The 24,198-nt window shown below is 40.9% G+C and overlaps 1 protein-coding gene and 1 long non-coding RNA gene across 4 annotated transcripts in view; one reads left to right on the top strand and one right to left on the bottom strand.

The window, feature by feature from the left end:
- SLC22A15 (solute carrier family 22 member 15) overlaps positions 1–910 on the bottom strand; it is a 98,348-nt gene extending 97,438 nt beyond the window's left edge. For all 3 annotated transcript variants that reach the window (XR_009008560.1, XM_057547848.1, XM_007169337.2), the window contains exon 1: positions 650–910. Coding sequence is in view for 2 of the 3 variants with exons in the window: in XM_057547848.1 (XP_057403831.1) it covers positions 650–736 (87 nt within the window). In the remaining variant the exon portion in view is untranslated. The remainder of the gene's footprint in view (positions 1–649) is intronic.
- On the top strand, positions 621–5,631 carry LOC103000778 (uncharacterized). The gene is made up of 4 exons (XR_449921.2): positions 621–679; positions 3,818–3,918; positions 4,497–4,562; positions 5,392–5,631. It is a non-coding gene; the product is annotated as an uncharacterized LOC103000778 (long non-coding RNA).
- Positions 5,632–24,198: the final 18,567 nt, after the last annotated feature.

The following is a 24,198-nucleotide window of genomic DNA, read 5'->3' as shown; positions in this document are numbered from 1 at the left end:
CACGTTGCAGATGGCACTATGGACTTAAAAAAGTCTCAACCCAAGGGGACTCTGGGCAGAATGACCCAGCAGAACTTAAACCAGAAAGAAATAAACCCTATGCATTGAAAGCACCTGGATAGGAAGCCCCCTCAAATCCAAGAAAAGATGGTAAGTAGATACCAGAGCTGAAGGAGGCCGCTCTAAATCAACCCTATTGTCAGCGGGTGATCAGGGCCCTCTCTGTGTTCCAGATTCCAAAGTGACAGCGCCACAGGTTAAAAATTCCCTTCCTATTCACAGCGTATTCCAGGTAACAACTGGATTTTTCATCTCTTACTAACCAGCTCGCTGCCTTAAGTACCCCCTACGCATTCCTTCCCTACTCGAGGTGAGAGGAGCATGGCGCCTAGGGACGAGGATCCGAGGCTTGGTTTGACAGGCCGGCCGGCGACCTTGGCTTTCCGGGGCCCAGGCCAACGCGCGGCGCCTACCCCAGCGCCGCCCTCGCGCGGGGTGAAGGTGGAGGCGGGAGAGGCTCGCCACACCTGGGGGTTTGCATAGGCTCGGCATCCGGGCCGAGCGCTGGGGAGTGGGGAGGGAGGTACGCCTCTCCCCGGGCGGCCAGGAAGCGGGGACGTGGGAGCCATACGAGCGGCGGAGGACTCACCTGCAGCAACACCGCCAGCAGGAAGCACAGGTACATCTGGTAGATGCCCATCTCGCCCACCGCCTGGAACGCCTCCTCCACCTCCATGGCCGGCCGCGCGCTCGGCCCCGGCCTAGCCGCCAGCGGGAGCCCGGCCCCGACCCGCCCTCCCGCCGCCCCCGCTCCGGCGCGGCCCTCCCCGGCCGGCCCGGCGCGCGAGCCCCACGGCGCCCGGCACCGGCTCGGCCCCGCCAGCGCAGAGCCGGGCGCGGCGTGGCAGCGCGGGCGGGGCGGCGGGAGGTGCGTCTGCGCGGGCGGGGTCGGCGGCCGGGGGCCCGCGCAGGCTTGCGTGTCCGGGGCGGGATGCCAGGTACCCGGGCCGCTGGGCTTCCTGTTAAAGATTTTTTTCTGAGAGGGATGGGTTTCTGCGCCGCTTAAAGCGAGAGGAAAGAGGAAGTGGGAAGTGGGCTCGGGCGTCGGCATCCTCTCTGATGGAGAAATACGGGAAGGGCAGCGGCGTCTAAGCCACAGCCACTGCTTCGGGGGCGGGGGACGCGATGACTGTTGGGAGACCCGGTGACTGCTAGCATAATCTGTCCTTTTGTACAAATCAGTTAAATGCGGGAAGTGGGAATGGGTTCTAGATCCTTCGGAGAAGAGTGCTGTTCAACATTTCTTTCCATCCTGCTCTGTGCTAGCTATGTGGTCAGGCAACCACATTCTTGCAAACCCTGAGATACATTTGGTTATAGAAATATGCATGAGGTACGAAGGAAATACAGAAGATGAAAGATTAATTTGTGGGACAGGACGTGATGGCTGCCAAAGTGTTTGAAGGATAAACAGCAGTTTGAAGGGCTGGAAATGGAGAAAGATGCAGCAGGGCCTAGGGACGCTGGTCACTTGCCTTAAGCATCCTCATTTCTCCACCTCCTTAGATTGGTTTTAACAGCATAGTATTCCACCGTCCAGGCCAGGGCACCCAATACAATATTGAACAGAAGAGGTAACCAGCTAATGCTTTATCTAGCCTTTTACGTCTAAGAGAGTGAAATAGGTCTATAATTTTCTTGTTACTGTTCTTGTCTGGATTTGACTGTGAGATTATAGTAGTTTAGTAACATGAGTTGGAAGTGTTTAGTAAAAACTCTTCTTTAAACCATCTGGACTTGGTTTGTTTTGCAGGGAGAGCCTCTTTATTACAGAGATAGAGACAGAGAGAGATTTATGTCACTTATTTTTATGGCTTTTTGTTCTTGAATTACTTTTAGTTTTTTTTCTAGCAGTGTTACTATTTTATCTAGTTTTTCTATTGTTTTTGGAATAAACTTGTTCACCTTGTTCTCTTGGGGTTTTTAAAATCATGCTCTAGCTGTATTTAGGCCCCATTTTTTATTCTGAATATTATTCATTTTTATTGTCCCATTCTTATCAGTCTTGCCAGAAGCTTGTCTACTTTATTATTTTTTGAAGAAACCAGTTTTTATTTTGTGATTTTTCTTTCTTTATGTCTTTGTTTTCTATTTTATGGAATATATGAACAATTTTCTTTCTTTACTTATTTTTGCTAGTATGTAATTCTTTTACTGCCTACATGACTTGAAAGTTTAGCTTTTTGCTTTCAATTTTCCTTTTATAAGAATAATTATACATAAGACTATGCATTTCTCTCTAGGTACTACTTTGCTCTATTCCACAAGTTTTGTCATGTGGTACTTTCATTGTCTTTAGTTGTAAATATTCCATGACATTGTAATGTCCTCTCTACCCAATGAGCTATTTGTTTATTTTTTTTAAGTTTCCAATTAAAGGTTGTTGCTATTTTTTAACCATCTTTTTATTGTTGATTACTAATTTAAATGCTTTGTGAACATAGACGATATTAAATCTTGGAAATTGAATTTTCTTGTGACCTAGTATGTGGTCATTTTAGAAAAGTGTACTGAATGTATTGAAAATACTCTCCATTTGTTTGGGTGCAAGGTTCTTTATATATTAGATCAACCTTGTTAATTTTATTAAAGTAGTCTGTATTACTACTAAATTTTACTTTGCTGGATGTATCAGTTTTTAGTAAATGCGTCAAAATCTTCCAAAATGATTATCATTTTCGAGTTTTTATCAAGTTCTCTTTTTATTTGTGAAAGTTTATGAAAGTACCAATTGTATCATTCCTTTTATCGTGATAAAATACCTTTTTTTCTCAATGCTTTTTGTGTTAATTTTTATTTTGTCTAATGTTAACATTACTGTGTCAGTTTTTTGTTGTTGTTGTTATTTTCCTTGTAATCCCTTTGTTTTCATCCTTTTAGCTTTGTTACATTCTAGACATGTTTATGGAAGGAGGGTTTATTTGTCTATCCAATTTTGTAGTCTCTGCCTTTTAACAGGTGAGTTAAATCCACTTATACTCATTGTGAATGATATATTTGGAATCATTTCTACTATTTTGTGTTTTATGTTTACCATCTTCTTTCTTTTTACTTCCTGGCCATCTACTGAAGTCTTAAAGCCATTTTTATATGGTCCTTCTTTCTTTCTTCTATTTTTGGGAGCTACACATTGCACTATTATTGTTATTATTATTGTTATTATTATTATTTTAGTAGTTACTCAACGTTTTAACATCCACATAACTGTACACTGTTCTACAATGTTGATAGTTACTTAATATATTTATTCTCTTTTCAAACTACACAAGATTCCAGAATGCTTTATTGGAGAAAACATAGGAGGACATAAAATGTTATGTTCTGAAAAGCTTTGTTAGGTGACTCAAGAAGTGACTATTGTGGTGCCAAAACACTGATGAACAAGACTAATGTGAAGTGTTTTAACAAAAAACTTTCACTGTTAAGGAAAATTGTCCTACACTTGGAAATAATCAGGAAGCAAGAAGAGGACTGTATGTCCTTTCAATGTAATCATGAAGCATTATTCAACAAGCCCACCCTCAGGATTATTTAATTATTTAATTCAGTAGGAAAATTTACCAGTGTTTGACCTGGCTATTTGCTATGAATTAGAGTCTAGATACTGTGCAGTTACATGTAAATTTGTAGATTTTCTTTTTGGTAGAGATGTAAATGATTACATTTAATAGGAAAGATAATAACCTATTAATTCATTGCCCTGCAGAACATTAACTCATTTTATATATCATCTAGCAATCTTTTTTTTTCTTCCTAGAAATAACCAGTTCTTCAAACGCTCTTAGAACCAGCTTTACCATCCTACTGCTTCCTTCATCAATTAAAATAAAATCATTGACATGGGTTCATTCTGTATAGGTAAGAGAGTCATATTTTTAACTTTTGAAAATTTCCTTTGATATTATGATGTATGAGAGTGAAAAAAGTATACATCCATATTTTATGATATATAGCTAAATTAATAAATTAAGTGTTAAGTAGAAGTTAGGTTATTTCATCTTACTCGCTAAAAATTTGTATATTTTAAGTGGGTCAGAAACTTTTCTACATATTCCGTGTTAATTCACATTGTGTTGGAACATATATCCTAAAAGCAGTTGGTTATTGTGAGAACAGAAAATACAACCCTGGGAGTGTCAGAAATGAGGTCTGTGGATTGATAGAGGCCAGGTATGCAGTGCTAAGGCCTTCAACTATTTCCTGCAGGTGATGGGGACCACGGAAGTGTTTTTTCAGGTTGAGCGGTGTGATTTTTAAAAGATGATTTGGCAGCGGTGGAAAACGCACATAACACCAGTTGAGACACTGTTGTAAGGGCCCAGGCAGGACCCAGTGAGGGTCTGAGAGCTTAAACCAGGACAGTGGTAATAGGAATTGAGAAGTGAAGTCAAATTTAAGGTAAAATCTGCAAAAATTGACAGTGATTCATTTTGCAGAAGCATACGAGAGAGAAATCAGCAATGATTCCTATGTTTCTGGATTCAACAACTGGGAAAATGGAGGTAGTACTATTAACTGAGGTAGAGTAGGTTGGTGGTGGTAGGTTGAAGGGCCTGAGACAGGAATGGTGGGGCCTAGAGGCATTGCTCTTTTAAATGGTCGTTGCCCCTTTAAGATCCTGCCCTTCCCCCCCCCTTAACCCACCCAGGCCCCTGCTGGATTTCCTTGCCCTCATTTAAAGTCCGTGCCAGAGCTTCTGAGCATGCGCTGAAGGAAGAGCAGGACTAATTAAAGCTCTCCTGAGGCTCAAGGTATTGCATCTGTGGCTCTTAGCAAAGAGTTCCATTTTGAGAGCATGTTTTTCCCATCTGACCATTCTTTACTCATTCTTCTTTTTCTTAAGTCCTTTCCTACTATAATTTTATAGTACCTGTATTTCTTTTTATAACTCAGAAGTAATGAACATCTGGGTTTTTTTTTAAATAATAAACAATTAAAATAATGTTTAAAATAGTGTGTCTATCAAATATACACTTGTTGGGATATGAGAGGAAGAAAGGTTAACTTTATCTGGTAAATTACATAAAGCCTTGAAGCAAATATACTCAATCATTGTCATCTTCTTTCTTTTATTGTAAAACCTCCACACCTAACCACAGTGTCATGCCTTTTGCTTCACTGGTAATTTGGTGTCCCTGAAGGCTACTGAAATTTGGTATGCAAGATAATAGAATTCATGTGTGTTAAGTGTTGTTTCAAATCCTTGGAAATCAGTGTTGTATACCAGCCTAAATGTACCCAGAGTTAGTCTTTTTTAAAAATCTAAAGAACATTTTTCCTTCTGCATAAACCTTCATGCTGAGATAACTCTTTATTGTTTGTATATCACAGCAACATACCTTAATAAAGACAGCCAAAGTCCAAATACCTCTGTCAACATTAAGTTGATATAAACACAGCAAATGTGATGGGAGTGACCAGATCACAAGGAAGCCAGATTTTGAGGACAGATGTCTGGGAGGAAGGAGCAAGAAGACAAAGGGAGGAAAAGCAAAAAGAACATGGAATTAGCGGTGAGATGGACGTGTCTCCGTGTTCTGGCCTCCCAAACCAACAACTGTCATTCAAAAACCTTCTGTAAGTGGGTGAAAGCATATACTAAAATAGATCTAAATTTAATATGGAGGAATTGGCCATTTCCATGTCTCAAACCTTAGCAATAAAAGAGTATGAATAGAGTTAGGTCTAAAGTTCTATTTTTAGGTTACAGCAGAAAGAGATGAAATATGAGGGAAATTAGCCATTAATTATGTTTGAATTTAGATCATAGAGTGTTTTGCTTGCTGAGAGTCCAGTTTTACATGCTGTCCCAAGAGGCACTGAGCTTAGAGAATAGGACATTCATTTAATTCAACAGATTCATTCCTGAGTGCCCAACTTTAATGAAAATGTCAGGGTTGTTGCTGTTACTGCCGCTATGCTGCTGCTATTTCTTAACGCAGGGAAGTTCTACAACTAGGGAATACAGACTGAAATGATGAATTTACCATACTCATGGATGTCTATCATTTGAGGCTATAATTCAGTAGGATGGATAAAAATTTGCCAAATGCCCCAAAGTTCCCCAGGATTAAAATCAGGGTGCTATTGGAATTGCCTGAACCACTTGAGTTGGTTAAGTATTGTGCAAACATGATGATAACCTGCATATCAAGAGTCTTAACCCCAACTGGGCTTTCTAAATTAAAACCAGCAATTTACATTGCCTTCAGAAAGTAGGAAGCCAAAGTAGATTTCAGAGAATCAAGTTTGATCCACTGGATCTACTCAGTCTCAGAAAGGAGAAGTCACCAATCCCGAAACCATTCTGAAAATCGTTATGTATGAGAATTCATTCAACAAATGCGTCCTGGGCAACCACTCTGTCCTGGGCATATTATTCTAGGTGTGAGGAATACAGGGTTAAACCAGCAAAGCCTCTCCTCTTGCTAGTGGCGCTTGCCTTCCAGTGAAGACTTTCTTCTTGGCTGCAGTACTGGATGGGGTGGTAGGGGTGAGAGCAAGGAAGAGGAAGAGGAGGAGGAGTTGTTGACTCTGGAAATTGCACACTTGCTCTACTATCTGATCATGAAATGGGCTCCAAATTAAAACAACAATGTGACTAAGTAGATTAGAAGGAAGGATGGTATCCATTATGTCTTCTTCAGTCTAAAGGCTCTTGTCCCTGTGTTTATCTGCCTTAAGAAGAATTAGCCAGATCTTGTTATCTCCCTATAGTGGTGAAAGTCACTTAGTAGAAAGTTACATGCGCGCACAAATTCACATGATTTTCAGAACCAAGTTAATCCTTAATTTACTGGCATCCAGCTATTTGAGCCAGAAGATCATATTGCATCTTAAATGATATAAACTCATCTTCATCGGTTTTCATATGAATGAGAAGAGTATCTTATTCTCAGCCAAACAGCAAATCAAATCCTCCTGTCAATTATCTGTTTCAGTGCAAGATTTTGAATAGTCTCAGTTTTATTTGCCCCTCCTACCAAGCTTGAAATTCTTCTTTCACCTTTTTTTAATAAAGACATTTTTTAATTGAATTATAGTTGATTTACAATCTTACATTAGTTTCAGGTGTACAGCAAAATGATTTAGTTATACATATATATGTATATATATATATGTATACTTTTTCAGATTCTTTTCCATTATAGGTTATTACAAGATATTGAATATAGTTCCCTGGGCTATACAGTAGGTTGTTGTTGTTTATCTATTTTATATTTAGTAGTGTGTATCTGTTAATCTCAAATTCCTAAGGTATCCCTCCCCAACTCCTTTTCTACTTTGGTAACCATACATTTGTTTTCTATGTCTGTGAGTCTTATTCTGTTTTGTAAATAAGTTCATTTGTGTCATATTTTAGATTCCACATATAAGCAATATCATATGGTATTTGTCTTTCTCTGCCTGACTTACTTCACTTAGTATGATAATCTCTAGGTCCATCCATGTTGCTGCAAATGGCAGTATTTCATTCATTTTCCTTCACCTTTTTTTGTCACAGGACCTTGTGCAAACCCAATGAAGTTAATGTTTTTTTTAAAAATTTATTTTATTTATTTATTTTTGGCTGCACTGGGTCTTCATTGCTGCGCGTGGGCTTTCTCTAGTTGCGGCGAGCGGGGGCTACTCTTCATTGCAGTGCGCGAGCTTCTCATTGCAGTGGCATCTCTTGTTGCAGAGCACGGGCTCTAGGAGTGCAGGCTTCAGTAGTTGTGGCATGCAGGCTCAGTAGTTGTGGCTCACGGGCTCTAGAGCACAGGCTCAGTAGTTGTGACGCACAGGCTTATTTGCTTCACATCGTGTGGGATCTTCCCCGACCAGGGCTTGAACCTGTGTCCCCTGCATTGGCAGGCGGATTCTTAACCACTGCGCCACCAGGAAGCCTGAAGTTAATGGTTTTTCCTCAGGACAATGAGGGTACTGGAGAGGGTGCACTCATACACACACACATTTTGAATGCCGTTTTTTAGAAATCACTGAGCCCACCCACCCCCACATTATAAAAATGTTAAATTTAGGCTATGGGAGGTTAGATAATAGGTTTAAGATGATTCAGGGACATACTGAAAGTCACATAATTAGCACAGCAGTAACTAAAACCGAGTTCTCAAAAGTTTGTGAGTTGTTTTTTGTTTTTGTTTTGTTTTGTTTGTTTGTTTTTACTAACAGATTCCACTCTCTGGTACACGCCCCATCTCTGAACCATTTTTTCTTATCTGGAAATATTAATATAGAACAATATTATCTTTGTAACACATTTACACTCTGATTCCTTTGTAAACAGAGTAAATGTGTCCCCAGATCCACGATTTTAAGGTTGGGACTTTAGCTCAATAGGGGCCCTCCCTCCCTAATAACTCAGCGACATGACTGCAATCGCAAACACGTGCTGAAGCCTTTCTCATCTGTTGTGTTTGAAGCCAGAGGATGGAATAGCATTGTAGCTTTCCTTTGTGGATTATTCCTTACTCAACAGCCATTCTGCTTTTGACCTGAAAAACTGGGCCACAGAGATCTTGCACCATCAGGCTTCTTTCTTATTGGGCTGTGAAAGTCTAGCATATGGCTAATTACAATTTACACCTCCTTAAGTGCTCCAACAATCCGCTAAAGGATGTTTTGTCTCTTTGGTTTAGTGTTCAGAGCACTTTTTGCAGACAAAGCAGTAAACAATTCCTTTGGAGGTGCTTTTTAATTTCAGATGATGATGGAAGATGGTGATCTTCTGTCTGGGTTCTTAATGATGTATTCTCGGCCTGGTCTGTTATATGACGGTGTTCCTAATGATGTGTCATTGCCATTTACAGCAACCTGGTGACCAGCTTGCCTTTTCCTCACCATCTTCTTCCCATGGCCAAGACATGAGACAGGTCCATCGAGGATAAAGTGAAGAACTAAAGTAAGTGAAAGAAGATGAGATTTTAGGAGCAAAATGTCTATGGCATAAAATAAATTAATATAACTGATAATAAAGGTATTTGATCAAAGATACCTGAGTCATTTTGTGTTTATGTTTTTATTTTTGTCATTGCTCTTTTCAACTGTGTATGCGTTTATGAGATAAATACATGCTCTGTTGCAAGGAGATGGGTGCTTCTTGAAATAACATAATGGAAAGTTATTGCTTCAGACTAAAAATTTAGTTTTTGTTTGTTGGATGTCAAAATACAAGCTGATAACGAGAAATCACTTAAGCAGAGAAGTTTTCTATTCAGTGAAGTGGTTTGCACAGGGAGAAGATGTGCTGATGGAGATGTTTTATTTGAAGCTGGATGTAGAAGGTAAGGATGGATTTAGTCCTGGGGCTCTCTTCTGGCCCCGCCAACAGGTGACCAGCTGGCACCAAATATAAGCATGACAGCTTGGTGCACTCAACTGAGACCCACATTTCTATTTTCCTTCATCCAGGGAATAGCTAAAAACACAACTTCTAATTCCCTTACTGGCATGGGGCTGTGCAGAAATAAATAAGTTTTAAGTTAAATGAGTGTAAATAAAAATATGTCCTATCATTTATAATTTTAAAGTTTAAGGTTTGTAGTAGTGCTTTAGAACTAAAGTGATCTATGAACTAAAGTAATGTGAGCTCCCATGAGTTCTTGACCGTATGAACAATCTTGGAAAAGCTGATAATATGGGAGATTTCAAATTTGAAAATTCAGCTTTGAGATCAATGTTTATGGGATGAATATCCTTAGGGGAAACCTATACCTCCTTAATGGGGCTGCAGAGCTAGGTGAGAAGATCAGGTCTTTCTCCTTTTACCTTAAATTGCTGATGTGCCCAAGACTCACCATAGCTCTGATAAAGATGCTCACAAATATACCAGATGAGCTCCTGAACTTTAATGTTTTCCTTTTAACTAATATTTCTTTTAACTTTAAGTATACCTTTAAAAGTACTCTTAAAGCTCCCGAAGGATGGTTAAAAGAGAATGTGGCCAGCATTTATGAGAGTTCTGCCACAATAAGGCTCAGGACTGTTAGACCTTAGGTCAGAGGGACCAATAGGCAGGTGGACCCGAGACACCAGCCTGTTCAGGAGAACACACAACCTGGTCATCCCTACAGCTCTAGTTTCTGCTCTGTGCTCAGAGACCAGGAAGTCTTGTACTTTCTACAAACAATGTCAATTCAGGGCAAAAGTGCATCTGGAATTCTATCACAATCACACCTCCCTCCCTCCTTCCCCAGCACCTATCAAGGTCATTTTAAACTTTCTTTAAAAATTACATATGATATGGTCCACAAGGCCATTTAAAAATACTTCCATACGGGCTTCCCTGGTGGTGCAGTGGTTGAGAATCTGCCTGCCAATGCAGGGGACACAGGTTCGAGCCCTGGTCTGGGAAGATCCCACATGCCACAGAGCAACTGGGCCCGTGAGCCACAATTACTGAGCCTGCGCGTCTGGAGCCTGTGCTCCGCGACAAGAGAGGTCGCGATAGTGAGAGGCCCGCGCACCGCGAGGAAGAGTGGCCCCCGCTTGCCACAACTGGAGAAAGCCCTCGTACAGAAACGAAGACCCAACACAGCCATAAATTTTAAAATATATATATATATATATTTTGAAATACTTCCATACAAGGAAACAAAAGTACAAAGTTATAGGAAAAAAAATCTTTTGCAGAAAAGAGGCTGCAGGGTGGGTTATAGTTTATTTTTGGTGGGGGGGGTGGTGCTTACTAAAAAAGAAATCTTGATATGATTGCTTATATTTTCTTTTTTATATCTTCACTTCTCATTGTAGTCATATTTTCCCCAATACATGGCCATATTTCTAATAACTATTTTGAAGTCTTTGTCTGCTAATCTTCTCATTCTCTTATCTCTTCCTTTCTGGGTTTGTTTCTATTGATTGATTTTTCTCCTGGTTATAAGTCCCAATTTCTTGCTTCTTATATATAGTGATTTTTAATTTGGGGGGGAGATTTTAAAAATGGAAGTATAGTTGATTTACAATGTTTCAGGTGTACAGCAAAGTGATTCAGTTATATGTATATATGTTATTCATATATGTATATATTCTTTTTCATATTCTTTCAACTATAGGTTATTATAAGATATGGGCTATAGTTCCCTGTGCTATACAGTAGGTCCTTGTTGTTTCTCTATTTTATATATAGTAGTGTGTATCTGTTAATCCCAAATTCCCAGTTTATCTCTCCCCACCCCTTTCCCTTTTGGTAACAATGAGTTTGTTTTCTATGTCTGTGAGTCTATTTCTGTTTTGTAAATAAGTTCATTTGTATCATTTTTTTTAGATTTCACATATAAGTGATATATGGTATTTGTCTTTGTCTGACTTACTTCACTTAGTATGATAATGTCTAGGTCCATCCATGTTGCTGCAAATGGCATTATTTCATTCATTTTTATGGCTGAGTAGTATTCCACTATATATATATTCCATTATATATATATATATTCCATTATATATATATATATTCCATTATATATATATATATTCCATTATATATATATATATATATATATATATATATATATATATACACATATATACCACTTCTTCTTTATCCAGTCATCTGTTGATGGACACTTAAGTTGCTTCCACGTCTTGGCAATTGTAAACAGTGCTGCTATGAACATTGGGGTGCGTGTAAATGATTTTTTATTGGACTCTATAAATTGTGAAGTTTTGTTATTGACCACTGGATGTTGTTGTCTTAGTTAAAGCTTGTTAGCCTTTGTCCTAGCAGGCAGTTTATTTGTGCATCAGCTTGACCTTGTGAAGCTTTCTCTTAAGCTTTGTTGGGGTGGGTTTGGAGCAGCCCCTACTGCAGGGCTAATTTAGGCCTCCTGCAAGGGCATGACTCTTCTGAAGTGTCTAGTGACTGCCCCACATGTTCACGGTAGACTCTTCACACCAATTTGGCTTTTGCCTTTTCCATACCCTAGAATCGCTCTTTCTGGGATCACCAAGGACTTTTTAGTCCAGAGGATACTTTTCAGTTTTCATCTTTCTTACTTGACTGAACAACAGTAGCATTTAATATTGTTCACCACTCCCACCTTTAAAGACTTTCTTCTTGAGACTTTTGTTTCATGCCATTCTTCTTGTTCTCGTCTTACCTCCATGGATATTTTGCCAGTTCTCCTTCTACCCAATCTTTGGATATTCCTCAGACTTTTTCCAAAGCCCTCTTCTTATTTTACTCCACACTCTTTCTCTTTCTCCAGGGGATCTCATGGTGTCCCAGAGCTTCCACTACCTTCTGTTTTACACTGAAAAAACCGTGTGTGTGTGTGTGTGTGTATTTTCTTAACCCCAGATGTTTTCCAAGCTTCAGACTCCCCATTACCAATCACTTCTTCAATATCTCATCTTGAATATTTCAAACACATCATGTTCTAAATTGACCACATGATTCCAGCCCACTGCCCTGCACCTGCTCCTCTCCCAAGGTTCCTGTCTCGTTGAAAGGCACCTTCCAGTTTCTAATGCAAAAAAATCTATGAGTCATTCTTGACACTTCACTCTCAGTGTATATGAATCATCAAATACAATCATTTTTTCCTTTTAAATATCTCTCGAATCTGTCCCCAAGATCCAACAAGAAACTATTGGTCCTACATACCAAGCATGATTCTAGAGCGGAAGAGAGATATGTGACCAAGGATGTGTCAGTGGATTTCAGAGTAGAACACAATCAAGGAGACAAGATTGTTCCCCCGACACCCACTTTGTACAAGATCTCAGCATACCTTCTTCCCCAAATTCAGATACATACCAAGGAAGAAGTGGAGAGACACCCCCCAGCAAATTGACCAAAGTCAAATTTACAAATTCCAGAAGAATGTGGCTTGAGACTGAAATTAATTTCACTTATATAAAAAATAATACTCTACTTCTTTGCAAAGGCATAAAAATCATACTCAAGGTCCGGCGCTGGGCGGCCGCCTGCAGCCGCCGCGGGGGACCGCACGCAGCTCGCCACCTCGGGGTGGGCGGCGGCGGGGCGCCGGGGCGGCGGCACTGGGCGGGCTGGGACCCCGCACTCTCGCACGGACTTGGAGGCTACCCGCAGGCCAGCTGCCACCTTCTTGGAGAAGGACCACACCTGTGTTTATTCCTCGCTTTGGAAGAGAGATGTAGGAATAGAAGCTCTGAGAATGGTGGACTCTTCAGAAAAGAGGAGTGTGATTGTGTTTCCGGAACAGCCCAGGGCTCTAGAAGTAGAGTACATCATCCCCGGGACTTCCCTGGTGGTCCAGTGGTAAAGAATCCGCCTTACAATGCAGGGGACAAGGGTTCGATCCCTGGTTGGGGAACTAAGATCCCACATGCCGCGGGGCAACTAAGCCCGCGCGCACCACAGCTACGGAGCTTGCGCACCTCAACTAGAGCCTGCGTGCTGCAAACTACAGAGCTCACGCACTCTGGAACCCACGCACCACAACCTGAGAAGAGAAAATCCGCATGCGACAACTAGAGAGAAGCCCGCGCACCACAAGGAAGAGCCTGTGCGCCGCAATGAAAGATCCTGCGTGCCTCAACGAAGATCCGCGTGCCAACTAAGACCCAATGCAGCGAGAGATAAAAATAAATAATAAATCTTTTTTAAAAAAATGTACATCATCCTTGAAGATGACTTCAGGGTACAGCTCAAAGGTACAGATAATTTCAAAGCAAGTAATGTGTATGTGTTGATTTTTTAAAAGGCATTCCAAAGGTTAACGATCCTTCACCCTAACTGTAAAATTGACATAACTATAGTGAAAAACACCTCACAAGTGTGATAAATATGTAATCATCATCAGTGTCATCAATTTGAGTATATTCTTAGCACTCAGAGCAAGAACAATAAGTCATTCTTTTTGCTAAAAAAAACAAAAAAAATCATACTCAATATCTGACCAACATAATTGATAAAGACTTGATATTTAATCTAAATTGTAAATAAATGTAAATGCAAAGATAAAGTAGGCTCTGCAATTAGGAAATCTTCATCCTCATCCAAGCCACCATCATTTCCTGCCTGAAGGCCAGCAATCGCCTTCTGAATGTTCTTTCACTTTCACTCTTATTTACCTCCAATCCCATTCTCTACACCAAAACATGGGTGATCTTTTTGAAATGCAAACTTGAGCCTATAACTCCTCTGCTTATGACCCATTAACAGCTTCTCTTTGTTTTTAGAGTAGAGTCCAAATTCATTTACCAGGGCCTCCAAGGTTACCCATGCAGTCCTGTCTCTTCCATCCTCACTTTCAATCTCTTCGCACTGGACTTCTCTCAGCTGTTCTAGTGTGCTAATTCCATAGGACTCCAGACAGACCAGGAGTACTCCTCTTCAGTTCCTCGCTACACACACACTGACCTGGCCAACTCCTATTCATCCTTCAGTTTCCTGTTTAAGTGCCACTTCCTCCCTAAAGCCTTCTTCCCTTTGCCCAGACCAGTCTGGGGCCTGCTGTGAGCCACTCTCATTTGCTCCCTACGATTTTCCCTCATAGCACTTTACTACCACTGTGCTCCATGAGAGCAGGGCCAGGCTCTCTCCTATCCTTCATACCCGTGTAGTACCCCAAACGGGGCTGTCTGGCACAAGAGGACATGCGGTAAATGTTGAATCAAAGAAAGGAGTCCAGGAAACTAATTCCCACCAAAGTGTTAACTGATAATGGTTTAAAATGCTTCCTGGAGGGTGGAAGATATTCAGATAAAATTTCCAAACTTAAAGGAATGCATCTCTACTGGTAAGGCTTCAATTACTGGCATATTTCTTAGCTAGAGGCTTTCCAGCCCCTGATACTTCCAGGCTGTTCACTAGGAGAAAAGAGACCAGCGATGTCTGCCATTACCCTTGAATCTCTAGGTCATCTGTCCCCTGCCTACCTAACTTCATCTGTGCTCTTGTCCTCCCTTCCTGCTATGTTCTGCCCAAATGGGTTTGTTTGCATCTCTGACACACACTAAGCTCTTGCCCCACCTGGGTCCTTGGGTGCTGTCTCTCCATGTGGGATGCTCTCTTCCCCCCACCCTGCTCTTTACAAGACGAAATGCCATTTCCTAAGACAGGCCAGCTCTGTTATTCTCTGGCACTGTACTCTCTTTACCTCTGTCACAGCATTTAACCACAGTTGGTCCTTTTATGTATTTATATGTTTACTTGCTGTAGTGCATCTTCTTTACTAATCTATAAATGAAGGCAGGGACCACATCTACCTTGTTCCCTGCTGTTCTGCAGGATCTAACATAGTGCCTAGGGCATAGTTGGTACTCAATAAGTATTTGTTGAATAAATGAATTAATATTTATTATAAACCATGAGCTGGTAGTTACACTTATTATTATACCATAGATGATTTCACAAGGAAAATTGGAATGTTTCTGTTAACATTACAGAGGTTTGGCAAGTCAGACACAAAAGTACATCTGAAGTTGCATCTGGATGGGTTGCTAATCTTGGGGTGGAGGATATTGGGAGAGGGAGGGCAAGGAAGGACAAGGGGATGGAGAATCCAAGGCTAGAGAGTGGGATAAAAGCTAAGGAAAGATGAGAGGGCAAATGCCATTTAGAGCACTTTACCCTTTGACCTGTGTTCTCCCAAGACCTTTATCTTAGAGATTTCTATTTTCCATGCTTTAAGCCTATAAAAACTAATGTGATTGAAGGGAAAAAATTCAGCCTCTAGGTTAATTTTGTGAAGTCACTGGGGTCCTGTATTAGGGTCCTATTGCTGCCATTACACATTGCCACAAATGTAGTGGCTGAATACAATAGAAGTTTACTCTCTTACAGTTCTGGAGGCCATAGTCTGCAATGAGTCTAATGGTACTAAAATCAAGGTGTTGGCAGGGCTTGTTCCTTCTTGAGGATCCAGGGGAGAATCTATTCCCTGCCCCTTCCAGCTTCTGGCAGCTGCTGACATTCCTTGGCTTGTGTTACATCACTCAGGTCTCTGCTTCGTGGTCTGTAGTCTTCGTGCCTTCTCTTCTGTAGTCAAATCTCCCTCTACTTTTCTCTTGTAAGGACACTTGTGACTACTTTTAGGGCCTCCCTGGATAATCCAGGATAATCTCCCTCTGTCAGGATCCTTACTTAATCACACCTGCAAAGTCCCTTTGGCAATATAAGGTCACATTTCCAGCCTCCAGGGATTAGGATGTTTGTATCTTTGAGTGCCATTCCTCAGCCTATCATGGGTCCATTTCAAATTTGAATGTCTATCATATTGTCTCTTTAAAAAAGCAAGTGCTAAAAAAAAAAAAAAAAAAGCAAGTGCTTTATTTGTTTTGGGTTTGGTTTATTTTTAGAACTCTAACAGGCTCTTCATAATTGTTCTTTTCTTCAGAGCTCTAGCAATTTTCAGTGCTAACCAAACTTCAGCTCTAAATTAGTGCCTCTCATTTCTCACAAACCAAAACTTTGTTTTTATAAAAAAGAGAAAGTATATCCTCAACCCACAAAACACTTCAGTTTTGTTTTATGTCAGGCATTTTTTTTTGTTTCTTTTTTTTTTAATTAATTAATTAATTTATTTATTTTTGGCTGTGTTGGGTCTTCATTTCTGTGCGAGGGCTTTCTCTAGTTGTGGCGAGCAGGGGCCACTCTTCACCGCGGTGCGCGGGCCTCTCACTATCGCGGCCTCTCTTGTTGCGGAGCACAGGCTCCAGACGCACAGGCTCAGTAGTTGTGGCTCACGGGTCTAGTTGCCCCGCGGCATGTGGGATCTTCCCAGACCAGGGCTCGAACCCGTGTGCCCTGCATTGGCAGGCAGATTCTCAACCACTGCGCCACCAGGGAAGCCAGGCATTTCTTTTGAAAGGCATCTCCAGTGAGACTAAAATAAATATTTATCTGATTAAAGGTTTGTTTTAGAGATGACAAAAAATAAAACTTCCAGAGATTTCAGTTAGGCTAAGTCCTGAGCAACATAAGTTTTAGTATGTTTCTGCTTTTAACAGATCTAATCCCACCTACTTAGAAAGTAGAAATTCACTGTAGGGCGTTTTGTGCTTTTTTGCTTTGACACCACAGAAGTGGTGCTTGAAAATCAACTTAAATGGAATTTGCCCTTTAGACCCTTATCTCATAACCCTGAAAACCTGCTAAATGACATATCCTCAGGTTAAGTCAGATTTCTGATGCAAATGATTTTAATGACCACTCCCTGAAGGCACATAATTTGAGAGCCTGAGTGAAGAGCCTGGAGCTGCTCTTTGATGGAGACCTTAGTTTCCGGCCAGGACCATGCAGGGAGGAAGGTATTCCTGGAAAGAACCCCAGCCTTCTCAGCTCAGTTGCCATGGACATGAATTAGTTACTTCCAGCCCAGTGCTGTCCAAATAGAAATATAACACAAGCATTATATTTAAATATGTAATTTACATTTTTCTAGTAGGCACGTTAAAAACAGCAAAAAAGAATAAGTGAAATTAATTTTAATGATACACTTCACTTAGCCCAACATATCCAAAATATTATTTCAACACGAATCAATAAAATAAATAATTATTGAGAGATTTTACATTCTTTTAAATTTTTTTTTTTTCATATTAAATCTTGATTCTGGTGTATATTTTACACCTCCAGCGCATCTCAGTTTGGACCAGCCCCATTCCGAGGGCTCAGAAGCCAATGTGGCTAGCAGCTATTGTGTGGGTTACGTAGCCTTTTTGGATGACTAACAAAACTTTACTTAGTCAGTTGTGGTTCTTCGCCATCACAGATGCACGCTTTTACTTCTTTATATACTTTCTGGTTTTGTGGTATTTTTGCTTATTAGTTTTCTTGTAAGCTGTAAATCTTTGTTTTTAAAGGATTTTTTTTTTAATTTATTTTTATTTATTTATTTTTGGCTGCACTGGGTCTTCGCTGCTGTGTGTGGGCTTTCTCCAGTTGTGGAGAGTGGGGGCTGCTCAGCAGTTGTGGAGCAGGGGCCTAGCTGCTCCGCAGCATGTGGGATCTTCCCAGGCCAGGGCTCGAACCCATGTCCCCCGCATCGGCAGGCAGATTCTCAACCACTGCGCCACGAGGGAAGTCCCAAGGATTTTTTTAAATCTTTGTTTTTCTTCAATGGGAAACAAGAACTTTCTCTTAAGGGATGAGAGTTGGAGGATAACCCGTGTACTAAAAATGAGATAAAATGATTTTTATTCCCCTGGTTAGCTTCACAGATGCTCTCTGAGCCCTTCAAAAAGATCTCCTCCAAGTCCTTGGCTGGAAAGGCGCACGTGGGAGATGGTGATGCAACCGTATCACAGCTGCCCTAGCAAAGCCACATGCCTCCCAGGACAGAAATAACACCTTCTCAACACAAGGTCAGGGACAGATTTTGGAATAAACTTGTTTTCTTATTTCTGGGATTCCTCAGTCTCTGCCTAAGGAAAGAGTCTTGAGCTGAGACTCAGAACACCTGGCTTTCTTAGCAACTTGGGAGACCTTGGGTAACTTATTTAAATTCCCTGTGCCTCAGGGCACTCATTAGTAAAATGATGAAGTCAGAATAGATCAGCGGTTTTCCAATACTAAGCAGCGAACTCGTTTTCCAAACAAAACTTTACAAATCCCGATACATTAAACAGATCCAAGTGGAGCTGCTCTGATAGCAGTCAGGGCAGGGAGTTGTAGGAGATGGGGGTACAAACAGGAGCAGGGTAGACCAGGGCCCCAGTGCCTCAAGCTTCCTTTTGTATCTGAGGCACAGTTTGAAAACCTGAATAGATGGTCTCCACTGTAGCTTTCAGCATTAAATGTTCTAATTCTCTGTTATTCTCCATTGTACTCTATCAGCCAGTGCTTCAATAAACAAGCTATAGACCAAGAACAAAGTAGGTGGAAGATCATTACCAGGAGGTTCAAGGCTGGCTTAGGGCTTGCATATGTTCTAAATACTTTTCCTTTGGAACCCCACTACCCTACCCCATAGCACATCAAACATGTAATTTTCTTTTGGTATTTGAGAGACAATTTTTTTCGGATCTCAAACATTTCTGAAAGTCCTTTAAAAACTCAGAATCTGAAGGTACCATGCCTTCAGTACCTGATGGATAAATAGCCCAGGGGAAGGTATCTCAGTGTCATGTCTCCACGGGTCCAATTTCTTTATTTCCAGTGATGGAACGTGATGGAGCAGAACTGGCCAATGTGCAAAACTGTCCATTTCCTTCAGCAACTCTTTTTTTAACCCCGAATAATTCCTATCTTGCAGTTAGAATATAAAAAGAGCTAGTCTAAGATATCAAAACCATGAGCAAATGAATGAAAGGAAATCAGAGCTATGGAAAAATTGCAGTAGAACTGAAGCTCAGTAAATATTAAAATATCTGATCTGAACCTGAGTATTTCAGGGTATGTGACCATTGACATAATAAATAACGTCTGACTTTGATATTACTGAGTGAAAACAATACCTAATTTTAGAACAAATAATATAATTATTAGACAATGAACTTGTTTTGTTTTTCTAATCTGACTGCCTGTTAGAAATATTATTAAGTGTAGGCAACATTTTATTTTGTGGCATTATCAGAGAATGAGATACTCTACTTGAACAAAAAGCAAATTAACCCTTTTCTTTTTTCTTTTTTTTTTTAATTAATTAATTTATTTATTTTTGGCTGTGTTGGGTCTTCGTTTCTGTGTGAGGGCTTTCTCTAGTTGTGGCAAGTGGGGACCACTCTTCATCGCGGTGCATGGGCCTCTCACTATCGCGGCCTCTCTTGTTGCGGAGCACAGGCTCCAGACGCGCAGGCTCAGTAGTTGTGGCTCACGGGCCTAGTTGCTCCATGGCATGTGGGATCTTCCCAGACCAGGGCTCGAACCCGTGTCCCCTGCATTGTCAGGCAGATTCTCAACCACTGCACCACCAGGGAAGCCCCTAACCCTTTTCTTAAACCCATATAGATCCTGCATTTAACTAAGCCCTGTGGTGCTTTCTTGATATTTTTACTGAAGGTCACTTCCTTTAAAGCAGTCACTGCTTGATGATCACAAGGTGAGGCATGGGAGGAAGTTTCCTTTTCCTGACAAGGTGGCAAACTTTGTTTTGTCCCTCAATCTCAGCTCTAGGTATGCCAAAGAAGTGAAAGAGAGGTTAATGGACTGGCCAAACTATACAAACAAACAATAAAATCAAGAGAGAAACTAAACAAACAAAATAATTAAGAGAGAGAAAGAATAATCATAAGCAAAGGTCTTAATAATTTAGGGAAATAACTGGAAGAATAAAAATAGGATGTGTAACTTTTTAACTCATTATGATGTTCTTCATCTCTGCTGAAATTCCCTCATGCCTCTTGTCCTCCTTTTCCATTAGATCCTTCAGCCTATGCATCATAGTTATTTAAAGTCCCTGTCTGATAATTTGAATATCTGGATCAGATTCTTTGATTACTTTATGTCTTGGCACTGTTTTTTTTAACCTTGATTTTTGTATGTCCTCCAATTTTTTTCTTTTTAGTTTTATGACTTTTTTTAAATTAAAAAGAAATTTTAGTACAGTTTTTTAAAGTTACTTTCCATTTACAGTTATTACAAAATATTGGCTATTACAAAATATTGGCTATATTCTCCATGTTGTACAATACATCCTTGAGCCTATCTTACACCCAACAGTTTGTACTCTGACTCCCCCACCCCTATATTGCCCCTCCCTCCCTACTGGTAACGACTAGTTTGTGCTCTATATCTGTGAGTCTGCTTCTTTTATGTAATATTTACTAGTTTGTTATATTTGTTAGATTTCACATATCAGTGATATCATACAGTATTTGTCTTTCTCTGTTTGATGTATGTCCTATAATATTTTACTGAATGCTGGACATTGTGTGTGGAAGAAAGCTGAGACTGAGATAAACAGTGTTTATGTCCAGAAATAGGTAAACTTCTTTTTGTGACAGGCCATAGATATGGAGGGTTAAGTCAGTCCAGTCAGGAGTTGAGCTGAGTGTACCACAGGGTTTCTGTCCAATAAAGAAAATCTAGGGGCTTCCCTGGTGGCGCAGTGGTTCAGAATCCACCTGCCAATGCAGGGGACACGGGTTCAAGCCCTGGTCCGGGAAGATCCCACATGCCGTGGAGCAACTAAGCCTGAGCACCACAACTACTGAGCCTGCGCTCTTGAAGCCAGTGAGCCACAACTACTGAGCACGTGTGCTACAACTACTGAAGCCCACGTGCCTAGAGCCCCTGCTCCACAACAAAGAGGGGCCCCCGCTCGCTGCAACTAGAGAAAGCCCACGCACAGCAACGAAGACCCAGCACAGCCAAAAAATAAATAAATTAAATAAATACATTAAAAAAAAAGAAAATCTAAACATAGGTAATAAAAAAGTGATGAGTTGAGAGAAGATATTTCCAATATCCAAAATTAGCAAGTCCTACATATCTAAAATATATAAGAAACAACTTCAAATCAACAACAACAAAAAGACAGGATGCCCAATAGAAACAGTCAAAATATACATATAGACAGTTCTCAGAAAAGACATAGGAACAGCTAACAAGTATATGCTCAGTTTCACTCTCCACAGAAATGAAAATTTAAATACTATTTTTGCCAATCAGATTGGCAGAAATTTAAAAAGTCTGATGACACTGGGTGTTGGCAAAGGTATGGGGAAATAGGAGCCCTCGTGTGCTGCCAGCAGACGTGTAAACTTGTGAGCAGGTGACCAACATTCAGTGAATTTAGGTAAGTAACCCCATCGTGGTTGTATGTCTCTGGGAAACTAGCTCTTGCACAAGACTAAAGGAAAACGTTGCCTGGCATGTATTAGGCACTCAATAAATGTATACTGAGTGAAAGTCTGAAAGTGTTCATCACAACATTGTCTTTGGTAAGTGGAGATGAGGCAACCCGATCATCCATTATTAGAAGTACAGGAAAGTAAAATGTATACGAAAGATGCATTTGATGATACAGTAGCTAACATTGCTCAAATTATTGCAGTGTGCCAGGCAGTCTTTTAAGTGCTCCATGTGTATTAATATAATTGCCCTCATAACAATGCTGTCAGGTATTTATTTCACACCGAAGAGATTAAGTCAGATTAAGCAGGAGGTCATGCAAACAATAAGAGGAAAACCTGGGTTGGAACCCAGACATCGGGCCCTAGCAGTCAAGCACTGAACCACCTGTGACCAGGGGCTGCCTGCCTTCTGTCCTGGGTGTCTCTACTGGAGACCTGCCCTGTGGTGGGACCATTCCCACCTTCCCAACCAGCCCTTTCTGTCACGGGCCTTCTGTCCCTCTTTAAGGGGAGACTGTTTCCTGTCCAGCATATAACTAAGCTCCGAATGCTTCTTCCCTTATACGGTTAGTGAAAATGTATCCTCCCAGGCCTTTCGAATCTTTTAAGCCCTGTCATGAGGAGCTGGGACCTCAGGCAGCCTCTTTCCTAGTCTTGAGGTTCATTTTCAAATAACCTGAGACAATATGGTGATGCGCTCCTCCAAGTCCCTTTCCCCTGGGGTGCAGGCACATGCAGTCCTAACAGGGTCTTTCAGAGATACTCTTTGTGTATCTTTGTGTATTGCCGAGAGGCTTTAGACATGTCAGTGTTAATCATCACACTGGGCTGTGAGGTAGGGAATCCCTCAGAGGCAACTTTGGTCCGAGGACTGTTTTTATCTACACAAAAGGACCCTAGGCTACCAAACTTTGGAATTTTGTCTTATTTTTATAAAATGTTCTATTTTTCTTTATGTATTTAGCATCTCTTTTAGCCCTGTCTCTTTTATCCCTTGTCAGTGAGTTTCCCCCTTTGTAGGTCATCAGGTGACCCGGCTTGAATTTTGCCCAAAGATGAGGTCATTAGGTCCTGAGCCAAACACTGAAGGGCTGTGTGTCTGAGCTCTGCGGAAATTATTTTCAGGTTCAAGTTCAAACATTTGTTGAGTCATTAAGTGCCACACACTATATCCCGCATTGTGCTGTATTTCTTACTTCGTCCTCATGACCACCCTGTGAGCTGGGGAAAAACATCCCCATTATGCAGACACTGAAGTTCAGGGAGAGGAAGGGCCCTGCCAAGGGTCAAACAATTAAAAGCTTGCAGAGCTGGGATTCAGCCCAGGTCTTTTGGCACAACTACCTCCATTTTTTGTTGTTGTTGCTGATTTCCATGTTCTAAATTGCCAGTTAATTAACCTCTACATAAATGGTACATTTCTGTATTCAATTTCCTTTTTTTTTTTCCTAAAAATAAGTTGCCTGTAATTTGAAACACTCGCTTACTTTAAAATATTCAGTGGTCTAGTAGAGATGAATTAGCAAATGGAAATTTCCTGCAAGGAAAAATATCACTTTATAACCTGAAATGCAATTCAGTTCTTTGCAAGCAAAGCTCTGTTTCCACCAGCCTGGCTGTTCTGTCAGGAGGAGGAGTCCCCTTTGCTTGGAGCACATTTGTTTATTGATTTAGCAAACACATGGTGCGTTATGTACTCGGCACTATCCTGGAACTTTCGTAGATGTTAACTCACTCAGTCCTACAGTTGAAACTAATAATACCATCCACATCTTACAAATGAGGAGACTGAGGGTCAGAGAGTTCTATCTATTTGTAAGTGACACAGGCAAGACTTGAACCATAGAAGTTTGTGTCTAGAGTCCAGGGCCGTAAGCACTGCACCACGGTCCTTCTTTGCTAACTCACGTTCCGTGCTTTGCCAAGCAAAGTAGAACAACAGCATGTAGAAGGCAAGAGAACTCAGGGAGGAGCCCTGGGGACCCTTCTCTGTGGATGGTTGAAGGAGCTTTGAAAGCCAAACAGCCTAAGGTGAAACTATCCTCAGTGCCTCCATCAGCTGTGCTGTTCCAGGGGATCATTACCGTGGGCTCAGAAAGGGAGGAGGGGCCCTCAGTCTTTGTTAACTGATACTGCTTTGGTCTGAAGCAAATTAGTGTGAAGGAGAAACGTGGTAGTCTTTTAGGTAACCTATAGCAAAATGACTGCCCACTCTGGCTTTTCTCACTCAAACCACCTGCCTGGCATTTTACAGGAAGGATCCAGGTGTTTAGAACACCTTAGACTTAAGTAGAGCAGGTTGTTGAATCAGAAAAAAATATATCTTTTGTAAGGAAGTGGATTGATGTGTTTGGTTCATGGTCATGAAATAGAAGGAGGAAAGAAAGAAATTCATTTTGCTTCTGGTTTTACAGT

This window comes from Balaenoptera acutorostrata, chromosome 1 (genome assembly GCF_949987535.1).
Source record: "Balaenoptera acutorostrata chromosome 1, mBalAcu1.1, whole genome shotgun sequence".
In the NCBI taxonomy this organism is placed as follows: domain Eukaryota; kingdom Metazoa; phylum Chordata; class Mammalia; order Artiodactyla; family Balaenopteridae; genus Balaenoptera; species Balaenoptera acutorostrata.
Note: the sequence above shows the minus strand (reverse complement) of the source record. Positions and strands in the feature narration are given on the sequence as shown.